The 16,425-nt window shown below is 41.6% G+C and overlaps 2 protein-coding genes across 2 annotated transcripts; one reads left to right on the forward strand and one right to left on the reverse strand.

Moving 5' to 3' along the window:
• Nucleotides 1-493: 493 nt before the first annotated feature.
• nfam1 (NFAT activating protein with ITAM motif 1) lies at nucleotides 494-4,691 on the reverse strand. Its single transcript, XM_084319279.1, has 6 exons — nucleotides 4,567-4,691; nucleotides 3,094-3,363; nucleotides 2,273-2,397; nucleotides 1,140-1,280; nucleotides 737-847; nucleotides 494-634 (listed from the first exon to the last, which is right to left on the reverse strand). Exons 1-6 carry the CDS (start codon nucleotides 4,628-4,630, stop codon nucleotides 572-574), a joined length of 774 nt encoding a protein of 257 aa, XP_084175405.1. The 5' UTR covers nucleotides 4,631-4,691; the 3' UTR covers nucleotides 494-571.
• A 5,131-nt stretch (nucleotides 4,692-9,822) lies between these two features.
• LOC311232041 (uncharacterized protein) lies at nucleotides 9,823-15,920 on the forward strand. The gene is made up of 4 exons (XM_084318709.1): nucleotides 9,823-10,057; nucleotides 11,195-11,330; nucleotides 11,968-12,097; nucleotides 15,551-15,920. Exons 2-4 carry the CDS (start codon nucleotides 11,216-11,218, stop codon nucleotides 15,870-15,872), a joined length of 567 nt encoding a protein of 188 aa, XP_084174835.1. The 5' UTR covers nucleotides 9,823-10,057; nucleotides 11,195-11,215; the 3' UTR covers nucleotides 15,873-15,920.
• The last annotated feature ends 505 nt before the right edge of the window (nucleotides 15,921-16,425 follow it).

Genomic DNA, 16,425 nt, shown 5'->3' on the forward strand with positions numbered 1-16,425 from the left:
TAAGGTCAAGTAGTAGTCTGACCAGTTTGTTTTGTGATGTTTGTAATCTTGTTTTTAGCGCCTTTGAGGTGCTTTGGTACCATGAGGTGCAAGCATAGTCGTAGTACCCTTGAATGAGTGCTCCTGCCAGAGTCTTCAGGGTATTCTTGTTTACCAGAGAGGAGATCCGGTACAATAATCTAGTTCGTTGGTTGACTTTTTTTATTACATTGGATGCCATTTTGTCACAGTGTCACACTGTAAGGGGGCGTGGCCGAGGAGAAGAGGAACTCAGCCGACTTGGCTGTCAAAAACAAGACAGGTACCAAAGTAGCCGAACACTTCGTCTTTGATACATGATCAGAACAATTAGATACGATATTCTTATTAGATAATATATGATAAGATAGTCCTTTATTGATCCCCTTGGTGAAATTCAGTTTTCAGATAAAAATGAGGTGAGATAAAAGGAATGGGACAAGTGACGAGAGGCACGTATTTATTTGTAGTTTTTTTGCCAGGAGAACACACAATCAGAAAGCCATTGTACAGAATATCATACATGAAGCCATATTTATAGCATACAAATCAATCAGAAGTTTTCATAGACAGACTCAAATACTCCATCATCTTGGTTGTGTGGTATCTGCTCCATCTGTAGGAAGGGAGTGGGAAAGAGGTCAGCTGCTGTATCCTATCCTACTACTAAATGGGACAAATCAAACCATGCCATTTCAAAACATTTGAGCACACTGACCGGCTTCTTAGATTCCTTTGACTGGCTCTTAGCTTTCCTTTGGCCTGTCTCTATGTTGGGTGCTGAGTGATCCAGCACATCATAGATTGACCCGGGATGAGGCTCTAGACTCTGAGAGAGAGGGGGGGGGGGCAATGTTTTTTTTTTTTTTTTTTTATATGTGACTAAACTCTTGAGTTAAAAATGTGTATTGTCATTTCATTTCCAACCCATACAGATATGAGCACTATATACCTGGCTACATGATACTTGCAGTAATAGGTTCTTAGGGAATAAGAGATGTTTTGTTTGATCATGGTCCATGTTCCATGTGGTGTCCGGCTGCACTGGCAACTGCAGAATCAGAAACTACACCGGCAACGGCAGTTTCTCAAGCTACTGATGGGTGAAGAGGAGAACTTACAGCATAGAAAGAAGTAGAAGCCTCTGCCATCGTATCCTCATTATCTGCTTCCTCCTCTCCTTCCCGCTGTCCTTTCTCCTCTCCTTCCCTCTTGTCTTGCCCTCCTGGCCCCACATTTGCACTGATTTCAGTCACATTACCCTGACAATGATATTTGAGCATATCAGGGACACAATGACATGATCACGATTGCATACTTTATTGAGACACATATGGAGACTGTTGCTGTGACGTATTTCCTCAAGGCGTAATTTTTGCATTAAAGGGGAACTCCAACATTTTGGGAAATTAGCTTATTTAACATCTTCCCTGGAGTTAGACAAGAAGATACATACCTTTTTTGTCTCTGTGCGTGCATTTTAGCTTTGGGAATAGACGCTCCGTTAGCATAGCTTAGCTTCATCACTGGAAGTGAGGCAGGACAGTAGCCTTACAGTGCCTTACAGTGTATTGCAAGGTCTGACATTGACCAAATTTGATATGCATGACCTTGGTGGGCTCTAGGTCAACTCCTGAAAAGGGGGTCAATGTCAGACCTTGCAATCAAAAGTTAGGGGGCGCACTGAAATTATGGCAAGGGTTATTAGCCCCCTAACTTTTGATTGCAAAGTCTGACATTGACCCCCTTTTCAGGAGTTGACCTAGAGCCCACCAAGGTCATGCATATCAAGTTTGGTCAATGTCAGACCTTGCAATACACTTTTCATTCATTCATTCAGTCCTGCCTCACTTCCAGTGATGAAGCTAAGCTATGCTAACGGAGCGTCTATTCCCAAAGCTAAAATGCACGCACAGAGACAAAAAAGGTATGTATCTTCTTGTCTAACTCCAGGGAAGATGTTAAATAAGCTAATTTCCCAAAATGTTGGAGTTCCCCTTTAAGGGCCTATAGATCAGGGTTGATCAAACTTTTTCACTTGAAGGGCCAAGGACCTAAACGTTAGATGGGTTGAGGGCCGTAGGGACAGATAATGCAACTGGATATTGGTCATTTATAAATGTAACAAGAAAATTACTTGTGCCAAAGTACTTGTTAGTATGCCTTGTAATAAGGAAGTTGTTTCAAAATCACTACTATCACTCTTTGGGAGCCGTTATCAAGCTTTCTCTCAGATGTCCAAAGCATCTCTTACCCCATTGCCTTTGAAGACATACACTGAGCCGACGACACTGAAAGTGAGCAGCAGAAAAGTGAGGACACCACCAGTTAAGACTCCTTTGTAATCCGATATGGAGACTGGCTGCCTGTGGTCGTGATCTGAAGACACACACCAGTCAATGTTAGCGTGTGTCTCAGGAACGTCTTGTTATTATATGTTATTATTAACACTTATAGGGGCACTTATGATGATTTATGATGATTTATTTTGCACATAATTTCACACACAGTTTTGCACACATTAAATTAGTTTGAGTTATTGAGAGTAAATAAGTTTGAATGTGATGTTGTCGGGGACATTGAATCCTTTGGTCCTCCATTGGTTATACTCAAACTCTCAATAACTGTCAAACTAAACGAATGTGTGCAAAGATTTTTTGAGTTTTTGGATGTGTTTATTATGTGCAAAATAAATCAGCATAGTTTTTTGGTGAAGTGTCCCTTTAAGCTATATTCCTGTCTTGTCAATTACCGGTAAATAAGACATTATATTATGATGACTTCCATCACTTGTACTTACGTCATGATAAACTGACTATTAGCCTGAGTTACAATATTGGAATTATTACAGAAGCATGAATGACATCATATTAAATGTGCCATTTCATTCAAACCTTTAGAAGATATTACGAGAACAATATAATTGTTCTATGGATTCTCTACAAAAGTCATTTTCTGAAGAAAATGCATATGTACATATACCTATACCTTAAATTTGTTTTACTGCTTTTCTCTATCCTATATCATATTCTGTTGCTTCTATAGTTAAACGTATCTTCTTTCTAACACACTCACCTCTCACCAGGAGAACCCAGAAGGCCTTGGCATGTTTATACTGACAATGATATTCTCCTGAATCTGTGATATTCAGCCCTGGCAGTTTGACACTACGATGATGAGTTACTGGAACGGCAGTAGGTTGGAGGTCGGCGCTATGGATTTTATCCTCATGTTTGAAGCACTCCAACGAGCCTCCACTGTCGTTGACTGGTTGGACCACGTTGACATGAACGTGGATATCTTCTCCTACCAGGGCCATGAAGACTCTGTGTCTCAACATTATGGCTGAGAAGACCAAAGAAGGTTATCGAGCTATATACTGAACAATGAACATATATATATTTTTTTTATCCACTTTTTCCCCCATTTTCTATTTTTTTTTCTCCCATCCCGATTTTCATATCGTCCAATTCAACCCTCCCCTGTCTTCGAACGTTGTTTCTTGCCTCCCACAAGCCGGCTGCAATGTGAACTAAGTCATACATAGCACGAGTCCCCTCCGATACTCCAGGTAACAGCCGTCGCATCTTTTCACCTGCGCGGCTCGATCTTTCAGCGTCGGGGGTCTGGGCTTTGGAGGGGCCCCGCCCCGTCACTTCTTGATTCTACTGCGCAGGCGCAACAACCGACCTGTAGGAGTCGCTGTCCACAACGCCCGATCCCCACCCTTCAGTTTCCCTCCCCGTAATACGGCCAATGTGTATTACTGTGGACGACCAGCTAAACTGAAAGCAATGTGGAGAGCGGGGCTCGAACAGGAGGCATCCTGTTCGAGCCTAGTCTCCAGCATTCGTTGCGAGCGCCTTGCCCACTGCGCCACGTAGCCACCCTAACAATGAACATATATCTATGGGTTAAACCATTGTGCTGTCCCCTCTTACTCGATTCATTCTTCGGTTTGGTCTTTGTTGACCAAGATTTTAATGCTTTTTTTCTTTACATGCTGAATGAGATGTTTTCTGAAATTTAGGAGAACATCTCTGATAAGCATGATGTTTAAAGAGGTCCTTCTGAATTATTGCATTTTGGAAACACTATTTTACATATTGAATAATACCCTTGCACTGAAGAACCATATATAACTAGTTTTTTTTTATGTTTTGGACAGTATCCATGTATTTGCAGTTGTAAAGTAAATCCCAACCACTTGGAATATCAATGTGATACATCACCAGAAAGTATCATACCTATACTGTCTTTGAATTAACTCAACACTCTAACTTACCATCTTGAAAACATGGTTCCTCTGAAAACTTAAAACAGAGTTATATGGTTCTTCGTTTGAGATACTCAATTAAACCAACAAATCAATTAGTCCACAAAATCTATGACTGTTAGTCAACTAAGAATCTTCTCAGTCGAGGGACAGCACTCTGACACAATCTGTCAATAGTCCACTGATGAATCCTACTACAGAACACTCAATAAATATTTACAAAACATAAACTGACAGCACATTCAAAATGGCCCCCAAAGCCATTTACTTACATTGAGCGTGAATTCCAGAACATACAAAAGGAGTGACAAGAAATCCAAATATTAAAGAAAACATGTTCCTATGGTTTCCTTTTTTTGTGATATTCTGTTTTTTGTGGGAGCTTAAACATATCCTGTGTGTGTGTGTCTGTGTGTGTGAAATCCTTTGTAACTGTCTCTATGCCAATAGTGGGGTTCCTGTTTTGAAGTCACAGCTTCCTCAAAGTGGGGTTGTTTTGTGTCTTGCTAAAGACAAAAAAGGAAGAACCAAATGTTCAAATAAAAAGAGTACTGAAATTATATTGAATCCATAACATATGAATCACATAAAATAATAAAAGAAACATGCAGTTAAATAATGCACTTGGTGGACAAATAAAAACAACAGTTGGACATAAAATACCATAAAATACTCTGTTGTGCATCTACAGACTGATATTCTGTTACATCAGCCTCTAGATGTGAAGTGCAATGTTGACTTTTATCCACAGTGAGACAGTGTTGGAGAGACACTACAGTTCAATGAATCTACAGTTGAGACCGAATGCCTGACGCCTCATAGTGATTAAAAAAGAAAGAGAAAGAGATAGAGAGAGAGAGAGAGAGAGAGAGAGAGAGAGAGAGAGAGAGAGAGAGAGAGAGAGAGAGAGAGAGAGAGAGAGAGAGAGAGAGAGAGAGAGAGAGAGAGAGCGAGAGAGAGAGCCAGCCCCCCCCCCTCCGGTTTTGTTTTAAGTTTGCATTTTGAGAGAGAGAATGGAATTCAGTGAAGGTAACACATTGCCCGTTGTTAATATGAACCAGGTGCTAGTGTGACTTCTTCACTGCAGTAATGCTGGTAGCCAAGGAAGAAGTATTTAATGACGTAGGACCTCTCTCTCTCTTGCTATTTTGCCATCTTTTCACTGGCAATATTGGTGGCCAACTCTGACCTCACATCAGCCACGGCACAAAAACAACCCCGAAGAGAGAAAGAGAGAGAGAGAGAGAGAGAGAGAGAGAGAGAGAGAGAGAGAGAGAGAGAGAGAGAGAGAAGAGAAGAGAAGAAAATAAATACAGAGTGAACTGGAATATCATCTGGATGCCCCTCAATACAGAATCATTCATTCCATTTTCATAGTATATATCTCTCTCTCTACTGATCTCTGATCTATTGATCCACACACACACACACACACGCACGCACGCACGCACGCACGCACGCACGCACGCACGCACGCACACACGCACACACACACAGACACACACGCACACACAGGGGCGTAGCTGGGGGGGAGTAGCTTAGGATGATTCCAAGGGCCCATGTACATGTCAAAATACTTCCCAAAGGTCAGTGAATACCACGATCACAACACCAGAGGGAGCTCCACAAATCATGTTAAACCCAGATTCGGCTCAAATAAGGGACTAAACGCGTTTCGCAATTATGCCACATCAATGTGGAACGCCCTACCCAAAGCTGTAAAGGAATGTGGATCACTACCCACTTTCAAAACCTCTCTCAAGGGACACCTACGGGAGACTGCAATTCAACACTGGCCCCTGTAAATATCCTAACCCAACCCCCTCCAATGTACAGTCATTTACCTAGTATGGTTTTGTCAATAGTCCAATGTACAATTTTGTTTGTTTGTACAGTGTCCCCCCCCCCCCACCTCAATGTACAGTTTTGCTTGTTTATACAGTGTGCCCCCCCCCCCCCAACCACCTCCAATGTAGATTACCCAGTATGGTTGTCAATATCCCAGTGTACCCAACCCCCCCCACCCAACCTCCTCCAATGTACAGTTTCTACGTCAAATGTATATACTCCCTTTTCCTGACTCCTTCTGTATCACAAACAGTACTGTATTTGCAAATCTGGTATGTCATAAATGTATAGATGTAGCAGTACTGACTATCTGTATGTCATGTATGTCATATATGTCCTGATGAATTGAAGATGGGGGACCCTGATGTAAACAAGACGAAAGTCTTTCTCTGGTCTGCATCCCCTTAACAATTGTGTGTATTGAGCTGTACTGTATTGTACCCATTCTGCAATCTGTTAATAAAGTTTTCAATCAATCAATCAATCAATCAATCAATCAATCACTGGGCCTTTTTTTTTCTTTTTTTACTAGACATCACTCAGGTGTATTATTGATGCTCTCATTGATACTATGTTTGTTTCTGAAGTGTGTGTGTGTGTGTGTGTGTGTGTGTGTGTGTGTGTGTGTGTGTGTGTGTGTGTGTGTGTGTGTGTGTGTGTGTGTGTGTGTGTGTGTGTGTGTGTGTGTGTGTGTGTGTGTGTGTGTGTGTGTGTGTGTGTGTGTGTGTGTGTGTGTGTGTGTGTGTGTGTGTGTGTGAGATATATAGAGAGAGAGGGGGGGCTTTGGTAGACTATTGCATTGGTCCATTCATTGAAGATGAACGCAATGCGACATCCTTTACTAGGCTCACCCACCAACAGTGCAGGTGCTGAACTGCTGATCCGAATGTATAGGTAAAAACCATATTATGCGTTTTCATCAATAAAAAAATTGCCAAAAAAAATTCCTCTTGCGCGCTTACGCGCGCTCGCATTCACTACGGGCCTACAAATACATTCTTTCATGGGGCCCAGAATCTGGAGCTACACCCCTGCACACACACACAGACACCAGTTACATGACTAAAAGAAGAAATACCTTGATAGGATAGCAAGCTGGTCTGGTAACATTTAAAGGCGCAATCAGTAATACAAACATAAACAAATGGATATACCAAAAAGAAATAAGAATGGAGACCTGTTTTTATTTTCTTGATTGATGAGGATTACTTGACACTGGCGTTCATTTTCTGTTTTTCAGTATAAGCAAAGGTTCCAAATCAAAGGGGTCCAGTAATTCTCACTGATTGCTTCTGCTTCGGCTGCTTTGCATTTAAAAGTTCAGATAATTTTCTTTTTTAACAAATGCAACAAATGCACTTGTTAGAAAACAATTATTCAAGTAGGATATTTTGAAATGTAGTGGAGAAGAAGTAGGAAATAGCTGTAAAACACAGGTAGCCTACCTCATATGTACTTAAGTGGAGTATTTCATATTGTTGTATCAAAAACCTTCAAACCTGACAGGACTATTCTATGTCATCTTACTTGGCAGGAGAATTGCACAAAGTTTCATCTAATATAATTCCTTTGAAGCGGATTGTTGGGAGTGGATAATTCTTGGTATTGGTTCCATGTCCATCCTTGTTTCAGTCCTAGTTATGGATCTAATGCATGTTGTAGTAGCACTAAAACCTGTCATTTGGATACTTGATGGTTAAACACACATCTAAGCACTGAGCCAATGCGCGCAAATACACAACGAATCACAATGTTTTGATTTGGCATTTTCTGTTAAATGAAAAACACTGCTTTTATTTCTTTGATCAAATCTTTATATTTTTCCTTTTTTTTATATACATGAAATATAAAACAACACAATACACACAATACAATAATAATAATAATAATAATAATAATAATAATAATAATAATAATAATAATAATAATAATAATAATAATAATAATAATAATAATAATAATAATAATAATTACTAATAATAATAATAACAATAATAATAATAATAATAATAATAATAATAATAATAATAATAATAATAATAATAATAATAATAATAATAATAATAATAATAATAATAATAATAATAGACATGACTTCACAGGACAATAATAACATTAACAATAACAATAATGACAGTAGAATCACAAAAATAATAAATACAGAACCTAAAAATAAAAACAAATTATATTACCACAGACACCACAAAAGACATTTCCTCCTCCACTCCCGCCCTCCCACCCCACGACCCCTAGACCCCCCAGGACCAACACTCCAATCCCGCTCAGCCGCTATATGGTGGTCTTAACCTTCTCGGCCGTGGCAACCCACAGCTCAATGCTGGCCTGTCCCACTCCAACCGTGACACGAGCAGTCGAGATCTCCAAATAAATAACATCCAGCAATGTCAGGGACCAGTTAATTACTGTGAGTCTCTCTGGTTCTTTCCATCTCATTGCAATCAGCTTTTTGGCTGCTGTAACGCCTGCCAGAATAATAATTTTCTGTTGTATCGATGTTGGTAGTAAAGATATATCGTTTTAAAAGTAGGGATGTCCGATATTATCGGCCTACCGATATTATCGGCCGATATCGGCATTAAAATGTGATATCGGAAAATATCGGTATCGGTTTTCAATTATTATTATAATTTTTTATTTTTTTTTACATTTCTATAACCTTTATTTACCCAGGCAAGCAAGTAAGAACAAATTCTGATTTTATTTATTGTCAAAAGTATGCATAATGTTGTGTTAATTCCACAACAAGAGATATGTAATGTTAATTACCTGAAATTATTCCATTTTTTGGGGGGGGGGTAACCCTGCATATATCGGTATCGGTTGATATCGGTTGATATCGGTATCGGAAATTAAGAGTTGGACAATATCGGTATATCGGTATCGGTAAAAAAGCCAATATCGAGCATCCCTATTTAAAAGTAATGTTGCTGCCGTGAGTGGAATTGATATATTACAGATGTTTGAGGGTTTAGTTACTATAGATTTCCAAAAATGAAAAACACTGCTATGCCTACTCTCAATATGGAAGGTATTGGCTCTTGTCGCAGAGCCCTTGTGAGGGCAAAGTTTAGAGGGCAATGTATGGGAACCAGAGAGGAATGAAGAAGAGCCATAACTCACGTGGCATGGGAGAGCTTCTACCATATTACACTTACATCAGCCACAGTATATTGACATGATTGCCACTGACCCACATCAGTCTCTAGCAAACTGACAGAGAGAAGGAGAAGAGAACATTTCATGAGAGAATAAAGGAGAGGTAAATCTCAAGATGAAGAGAGATGACACCGCACATCTGGAGGCAGCAGCTGGACAGCAGAGTGTGTGTGTGTGTGTGTGTGTGTGTGTGTGTGTGTGTGTGTGTGTGTGTGTGTGTGTGTGTGTGTGTGTGTGTGTGTGTGTGTGTGTGTGTGTGTGTGTGTGTGTGTGTGTGTGTGTGTGTGTGTGTGTGTGTGTGTGTGTGTGTGTGTGTGTGTGTGTGTGTGTGTGTGTGTGTGTGTGTGTGTGTGTGTGTGTGTGTGTGTGTGTGTGTGTGTGTGTGTGTGTGTGTGTGTATGTAAGAGAGAGAGAGGGGGGGAGGGAGAGAGAGAGAGAGAGAGAGGCAGACGGGGTGTGTCCGGGTGTGAAGATTGTACGTACCAGAATTTTCTAGCCTACAAAAAAAAGAGTTTCTTCAATGGGTCCATACATCCCTACCATGCTCGTCTCCTAATTGCATTGCAGCTGCAAGGGAAGGGTGGAGAGAAAGAGAGAGAGAGAGAGGAAGAAGAAGAAGAAGAAATAAAGTCCAGAGCATTACAGTAGTGGAGAGGGCAGAGCAGCAGAGGTCCTGGTTGAGGACATTGTCCCACTGAGACACTGAGTCATCTGGAACAGGAACAACATCATTAAGGCGTAAGTAGTGTCTCATTTACTATACTGTACTTTTCAATTTGCAATGTTAGTGAATTTGTTAGTTTGCAATCATTTGATGCAGTTTGTTTGTTGAAATGCTGCATAGCACCAGTACTCAGAAACAACAGAAAAGGATATTTATCTTCAGAAAACGGTTTTGGGAAACTATCCTGTTTGATTATTTGGTTGGTTGGTTGGTTGGTTGCATTAATAAATACATGCATAGTTTGAACATACGTCTGGACAGCTGTATCCATTGATATTGGTGTTGCTAATTCGTTGTGTCCGTTGAGTCTGATCAGTCTCCAACTGTAGCATGACGCCGTCTTGTGAAAACATTTGGAATACCTCATAAATGAGTCATCGGCTTATGACGTGCCAATATGATTCAATGGATCACAGCTCCCCTTCCACGTTTCTCATCTGGATGTTATTCCTCTTTTTTGTTGTTGTTGTTTTTTATACTCCCATTTTCTTGGGTCTCTCGCCCCTGCACCCTCTCTCACTTTCTCTCGTTATTCTTGCACCACGAGATCAAGGCCTTAAAACCCGCCTCTGTCGGCTTGTGTTTGTTTGTTGGTTGGACTGGATTTATTGGGGTCATTCTTTTCCACCGCCATACCAGTCGCACAGCACTGTCCTGCACAACAAAACCCATTTTCTCCAGGCCTTCAAATAAAGTCATCTGATTGGCTAAATTAGACAAGGTCACAAGATGTGTCTCACTCTCACTGATCTGACATCATATAGCAATAGCTTTGTCATCTTCTTTCAACCAGAGTCATTTAACTGTTAATATGTGCTCTTTAACTCCAAGATGCTTTTGAAAAACACATCGGGGCGACTCTGCTGAGATAGCCACATCACTCCAACATGTGTATGTGCTCGTGTTCGTAAGACCAAGAGATGTTTTCATCTCTTACGGCCCCCTGGGAGTCTCTTGGCTGGTTTTGCATGGAAATACAAGTGCTGTGTTTCGTCACTTTCTTTTTCTCTCTCTTCTCTGACCTCTCTCTCTGTCCACGCTTCTGTTCTGTTAGTGTCCCACATTTGAAAAGAAACACATTAGGGAGTGGAATTAGTGCCAATATTCCGAGGGAAAAAACAAACATGTTTTGTGTTTCTGCTTCTCTAAAGGGGTGTGTTTGTCCTCTCATCATGGCCCCTCCCACTCTGATGATGGTGCTGATGTTTGCTGCCATGGCAACCATGGCACACTCAGTTGGCGAGGAAAATGAACTGGATTATGGGTATTGGAACTACAGAGAAGGAGGTAATTCATGGGCTTTTGCTTTGATATACATTTATGCTAGATATGAGTCCTATGAATCATTGTATGATGAGTGGCTAATAGGTTACAAGGCCTTGATAGGTTATAGGAAATAATTAATTTACTGGTAAATTGAAGGAAATTAGCTTAACGACTATTTAAAATTCAAAAGAGGACAGGATGTCATGGTGGGTTATCCTAGTGGTCAAAGGCCCAGTCAGTGATTAAAATGTAAACAAATGGGTTTGCCCCTCCACAAAAAAAGAAAAATCATAATAGACATATTTTCATTTTATAGTTGATTGACTGAGCTCTTCATAGTTGTAACTAACATTAGACAGCAGGTATATATGAGTTTTTAATTGTATTAGCTGTATTTTGGGTCTGTAATACGTTTGTTTATGTTGGTAATGTCTAAACATTGGCGTTAAACAGAGCTATATTCAGATTATTAATGGGTTAAAATAAATTCCAAAAAGCATATTTTCCATCAACAAGTCAAATTCTTCAGGAATGTGAATTTACCCGTCACATATACGGTCAAAAACAATCCAGATTAGGGCTTTAATAGTAATAATTGTTGGGATTTATCTTCAAAAAATAAAATAAAACTGTGGTTGTGGTTATGTTTTGACTACAGCTGACAATGTGAACGTAGCTTCTGTGCGCAGTGTGACCAGAGTGTTGGACGCCTGGGGCAAACGGATCTTCAGCGAGATCAAGACTCTACTTCACTCCCAGCCCAATGCACTGCTGCCTGACTACTCCAGGTAATAGACATGTTCATGACATGGTTACTTTACTATCACGGCTTTAAGGTGCAAGGGTCAATGCATTTAAGTGGCCGTGACTTCCATCATCAGGTATTTTCCAGTGATGATCAGACATAACTATTGTAAGTGCCTGAGATCTGCTGTAAAACTTGTCCCTATGCTCTGCTTAAGATGTGACATTGATGAGTGATGGAAATTGCAATTGCTCTGATCCTAGATTATATTGATGGGAGAGTGAATAAGACTATTTTCCCTTATCTGCTCAAGGCCATGATATCCTGGGGCAACATTTTGAAGTAATGAAGACAGGCACTTTTGCCAATAGATGTCCCCATGTATATAATTCTGTCATGATACATTTGTCTGTTAAAGCCCATTATGTTATTCACTTCGATTTTCTTAAAGGTGCTGTAAGCAGTGGACATGAAACACAACTGCCTACAACTGAGAAGGAGATTAAAGTGGTATTTATTGTTAAGATAACGTGTTAAATAGCTCTACATGGCGCTGAGCCATGGATACACTCAGACATACTGACTGCTATGAAAACCAGAGACAAAAAATGCTCTGAACTTCATAAAAGTCAGAGAAATTACCTACCTGGGTTCCATCCTAGAGGCAAATCTTTCCTGTGACAAAGACTATCAAAAAAGTCAACCAACAAACAAGATTAATTTTTTCTACTTTTTTCTCCTTCTTTTTCTGTGATTTTTCTCCCCATCCCAATTTACCTCTCGTGCCAATTCTCCCTCCCCTGTCCTGATCGTTGCTCGCATATGCCCCCCACTGGCCGGTTGTAGGGAGGATAGAAGCCTTGCATCACATGTCCCCTCCGATACATGTGGAGGCAGCCTGTCACATCTTTTCACCTGCCAGCGCGGACTCTCATTTTGGCGAGGAGTAACGTGTAGGAGGCTCACACTGCCCCCGCCATTTTTCCTGACTTTGCTGTGCAGGCGCCCCAACCGACCTGTAGGAGTCACTGTTCATAACGACCAGACTACCACCCTTCGACTTCCCACCCGCCAATTGAGTTAGTATGACGGCCGGCCCAAGCCGGAGGCAACGCCGACAGCTGGATTCGAACCCGGTGTCTCTTGTGTTGGTGACAAGCGCAATGTCCGCTGCACCACCCAGCCGCAACAACAAGATTCTTGTACCGGATCTCCTCTCTGGTAAACAAGAATACCTTTAAGACTCTAACAGGAGCACTCATTCCAGGGTACTACGACTATGCTTGCACCTCATGGTACCAAAGCACCTCAAAGTGTTACGGTCCACCAGTTCTTCCCCCCATCCAGAGACTGCACCCACATTCCCTCTTCACCCATATTCAAGCCCCCTCTGTTTCTCCCTCCATCTGTGGTCCTGTACCCCCACCTCTTGGACAGATGCTGTCACTACTCCTCCTCCATTTGTGTGTCTGTTTTCTCCCCATCTTGTTATCCCTCCCTGTGTGTCTGTTACCCTTTGTGCTCCTGTGCTTTTGTTAAATGTTATTCTTGTCCTTTAGTGTTGTTCCCAGTGTGTTTGGTTCTTGTCTGTGTTAGTATCCTGTCAGGATGTTTTTCCCCCATGTGTTTCTCGTTTCGCTGATTGCCCTGCTGTGTCCCATGTGTTAATTAGTCTGTCTATATATTGTGCTTCCCTGTTCTCCAGTGTCGGTTCGTTGTTAGTGTTTCCTGTATCCTGTTCGTCTGTCTCTGGTCTGTATACTGCTTAGCTGTTTGTTGCTCTCATTCCTGTTTTTCCCTGTGTTAGTTCGTTTTTGTATTTTGTTCTCTGCCAGCACTGCTGAGGTTTATGTTGATGCTTTTTGGAATATACCTTTGCTGGTTGCCTTGTTTTAGTAAAGCTCTATTTTTGACCTCCACCCTCTGTGTCTTGCCTGCTCTCTCTCCTTGTTCTGTTCTGCAATTGGGTCCTCGTCAACACCAATCCATAACACAAAGGCCCTAAAAACAAGACTACAAACATCACAAAACAAACTGGTCAGACTACTGTTTGACCTTACTCCTAAAACCCACTTTACCCCTGCCCATTTTGACAACCTATGATGGCTTAGAGTAGACGACAGAGTACAGCAACTTGCAATGGGCCTTGTCTACAAGATACACTACACCACTAAGATACCCATGTACATGTCGAAATACTTCCCAAAGGTCAGTGAATTCCAGACCCTCTTCTTGGGACCAAGTAAGGTTTAGTCGATAATCCAATGTAAAGTAACCCCCCCCCCCCCCACCCGCCTACCCAACCCCCCCCCCCCACCCACCCACCACCTCCAATGTACAGTTTCCCCCCCACCCCACCCCACCTACCCAACCGCCCCCTCCACCCCTCCTACCAACCTCCTACCTACCAACCTCCCCCAATCAATCAATCCACGACCACAACACAAGAGGGAGTTCCACAAATCATGTTCAACCCAGATTCGGCTCAAACAAGGGACTAAACACGTTTCGCAATTATGCCACAACAATGTGGAACCCACAGCCGTAAAATAATGTGAATCCCTACCCTCTTTCAAAACCGCTCTCAAGAGCACCTACGCGTGGCTGCAATTAGAAACTGGCCCCGGTAAATGTCCAAACCCCCCCCCCCCCCCCCCCCCACCCACCCAACCCCCTCCAATGTACAGTTTCTTCCCCTTCCAATGTATATATATCTTTATATGATCTCTTTCTCTTAAACAGTACTGTATATTTGTATGTCTTGTATGTCATAAATGTCTTGATGAATAGAAAATCGAGGACCCTGATGTAAACGAGACGGAAGTCTTTCTCTGGTCTGCATCCCCTTAACAATTGTGTGTATTGAGCCATACTGTATTGTACCCATTCTGCAATCTGTTAATACAATTTTCAATCAATCAATCACCGCGCAGTAAGGGGATGCAGACCAGAGAAAGACTTTCGTCTTGTTTACATCAGGGTCCCCCATTTTCAATTCATAATGAATTGTAAGTAAGGGTGCAATTAGCACCGTGCAATCCATTCTTTATGGTTCCCGCCCGGAGTGTTTGGTCAGTAACATGGATCTCCCAGTCCCTCCGCTCTATAGTAAACAGAAAATACATTTCTGTTCCCACTTTATCCAATCAGGAGAGAGAACTCAACACTGCACAAATGGTGTGACAAAAAGAAGAAATAGAAAACTAGTTTTAAGCAAATATGTGCGTTAAACAAGTAAAATAATCTGCTAGTGCAATAAACTAATTTGGCTTGAAATAAGTAAAGAATATCTAGGGAGACCAATTTTACTGACAAATACCACTTACAGCACCTTTAATCTCCATCTCAGCTGTAGGCAGTAGTGTTTCACCTCCACTGCTTCAGAATGCTGCCTGTGTTCCATCGCTTTGAAGTTTGAGCCACTGTACAGTACAGTCTATATATGGTACAGTCCAGTTGCTGTACAGTAACTGAGCTTCCTCTTTGCATCCTGCAGGGTGCGCCCTCTGTCTGAGTCTGTCAACGACCTGTTCCGTGAAGTCTCCCTGCTGCACAGGCGCATCAATGAGCTCACTCATCGCCTAGCAACCCTGGAACCATTCCTCCGTCGCCACGGCTACTGGGAGGAAGGAGATGAGGCAGGGGGTGGCAAGGCGCTGGCATCTCAGAGCATGAGAATGGGGGTGGCGAACCTGGCCAGATACCCCCATAGAAATAGAGTGAGACTGACCCCACAGAGAGGGACTCGAGTGGTTAGGAGGAGGAGGGTAAAGGTCTACAAGAACGGGGAAGTGAGGGTGCTTCAGAGCGACAGATAGATGGTCGTTGTTCGAATGGAAAGAGATGGAGTGAAAGTTTAGACTATTGTGAGGTGTGTGTGTGTGTGTGTGTGGGGGGGGGGGGGGGGGGTGATATAGTATATTAACAAAATAGGTTCTGCAAATATTATATAATGTATTATATCTGGTATATGAATTGTATAAAGTTGTTATATGAATCATCCTGTGTTTTCACATGTTCTTGTGACATCACAAAATGGTATTTTTACATTATGTTGTGCCTAAGGTGCATCAGCTATGGAGGAGTAACGTATTGATTGAAAAGTTGTCTTGTAGTCGTATAGCCCAATCATTTCACCGCTTTACTCTGTATATTAAGGAGAGAGTTTGGACATGAAAGAAAAAGACATACATTGGAAGGAACATAAGCCTCTTTCCTCCCATGATCGGAAATACATGTGTCAGGCATTTCATATCCATGGCTCTATTTCATAGATAATCTAAAGCAGGGGTATGCAAACTGTAACAGATCATAATGATACATAATTACATACAGTTACTACATTACATCACTGGAACTACCAATCTCTCT

This window comes from Notolepis coatsorum, assembly GCF_963971535.1.
Source record: "Notolepis coatsorum genome assembly, chromosome: 7".
NCBI lineage: Eukaryota > Metazoa > Chordata > Actinopteri > Aulopiformes > Paralepididae > Notolepis > Notolepis coatsorum.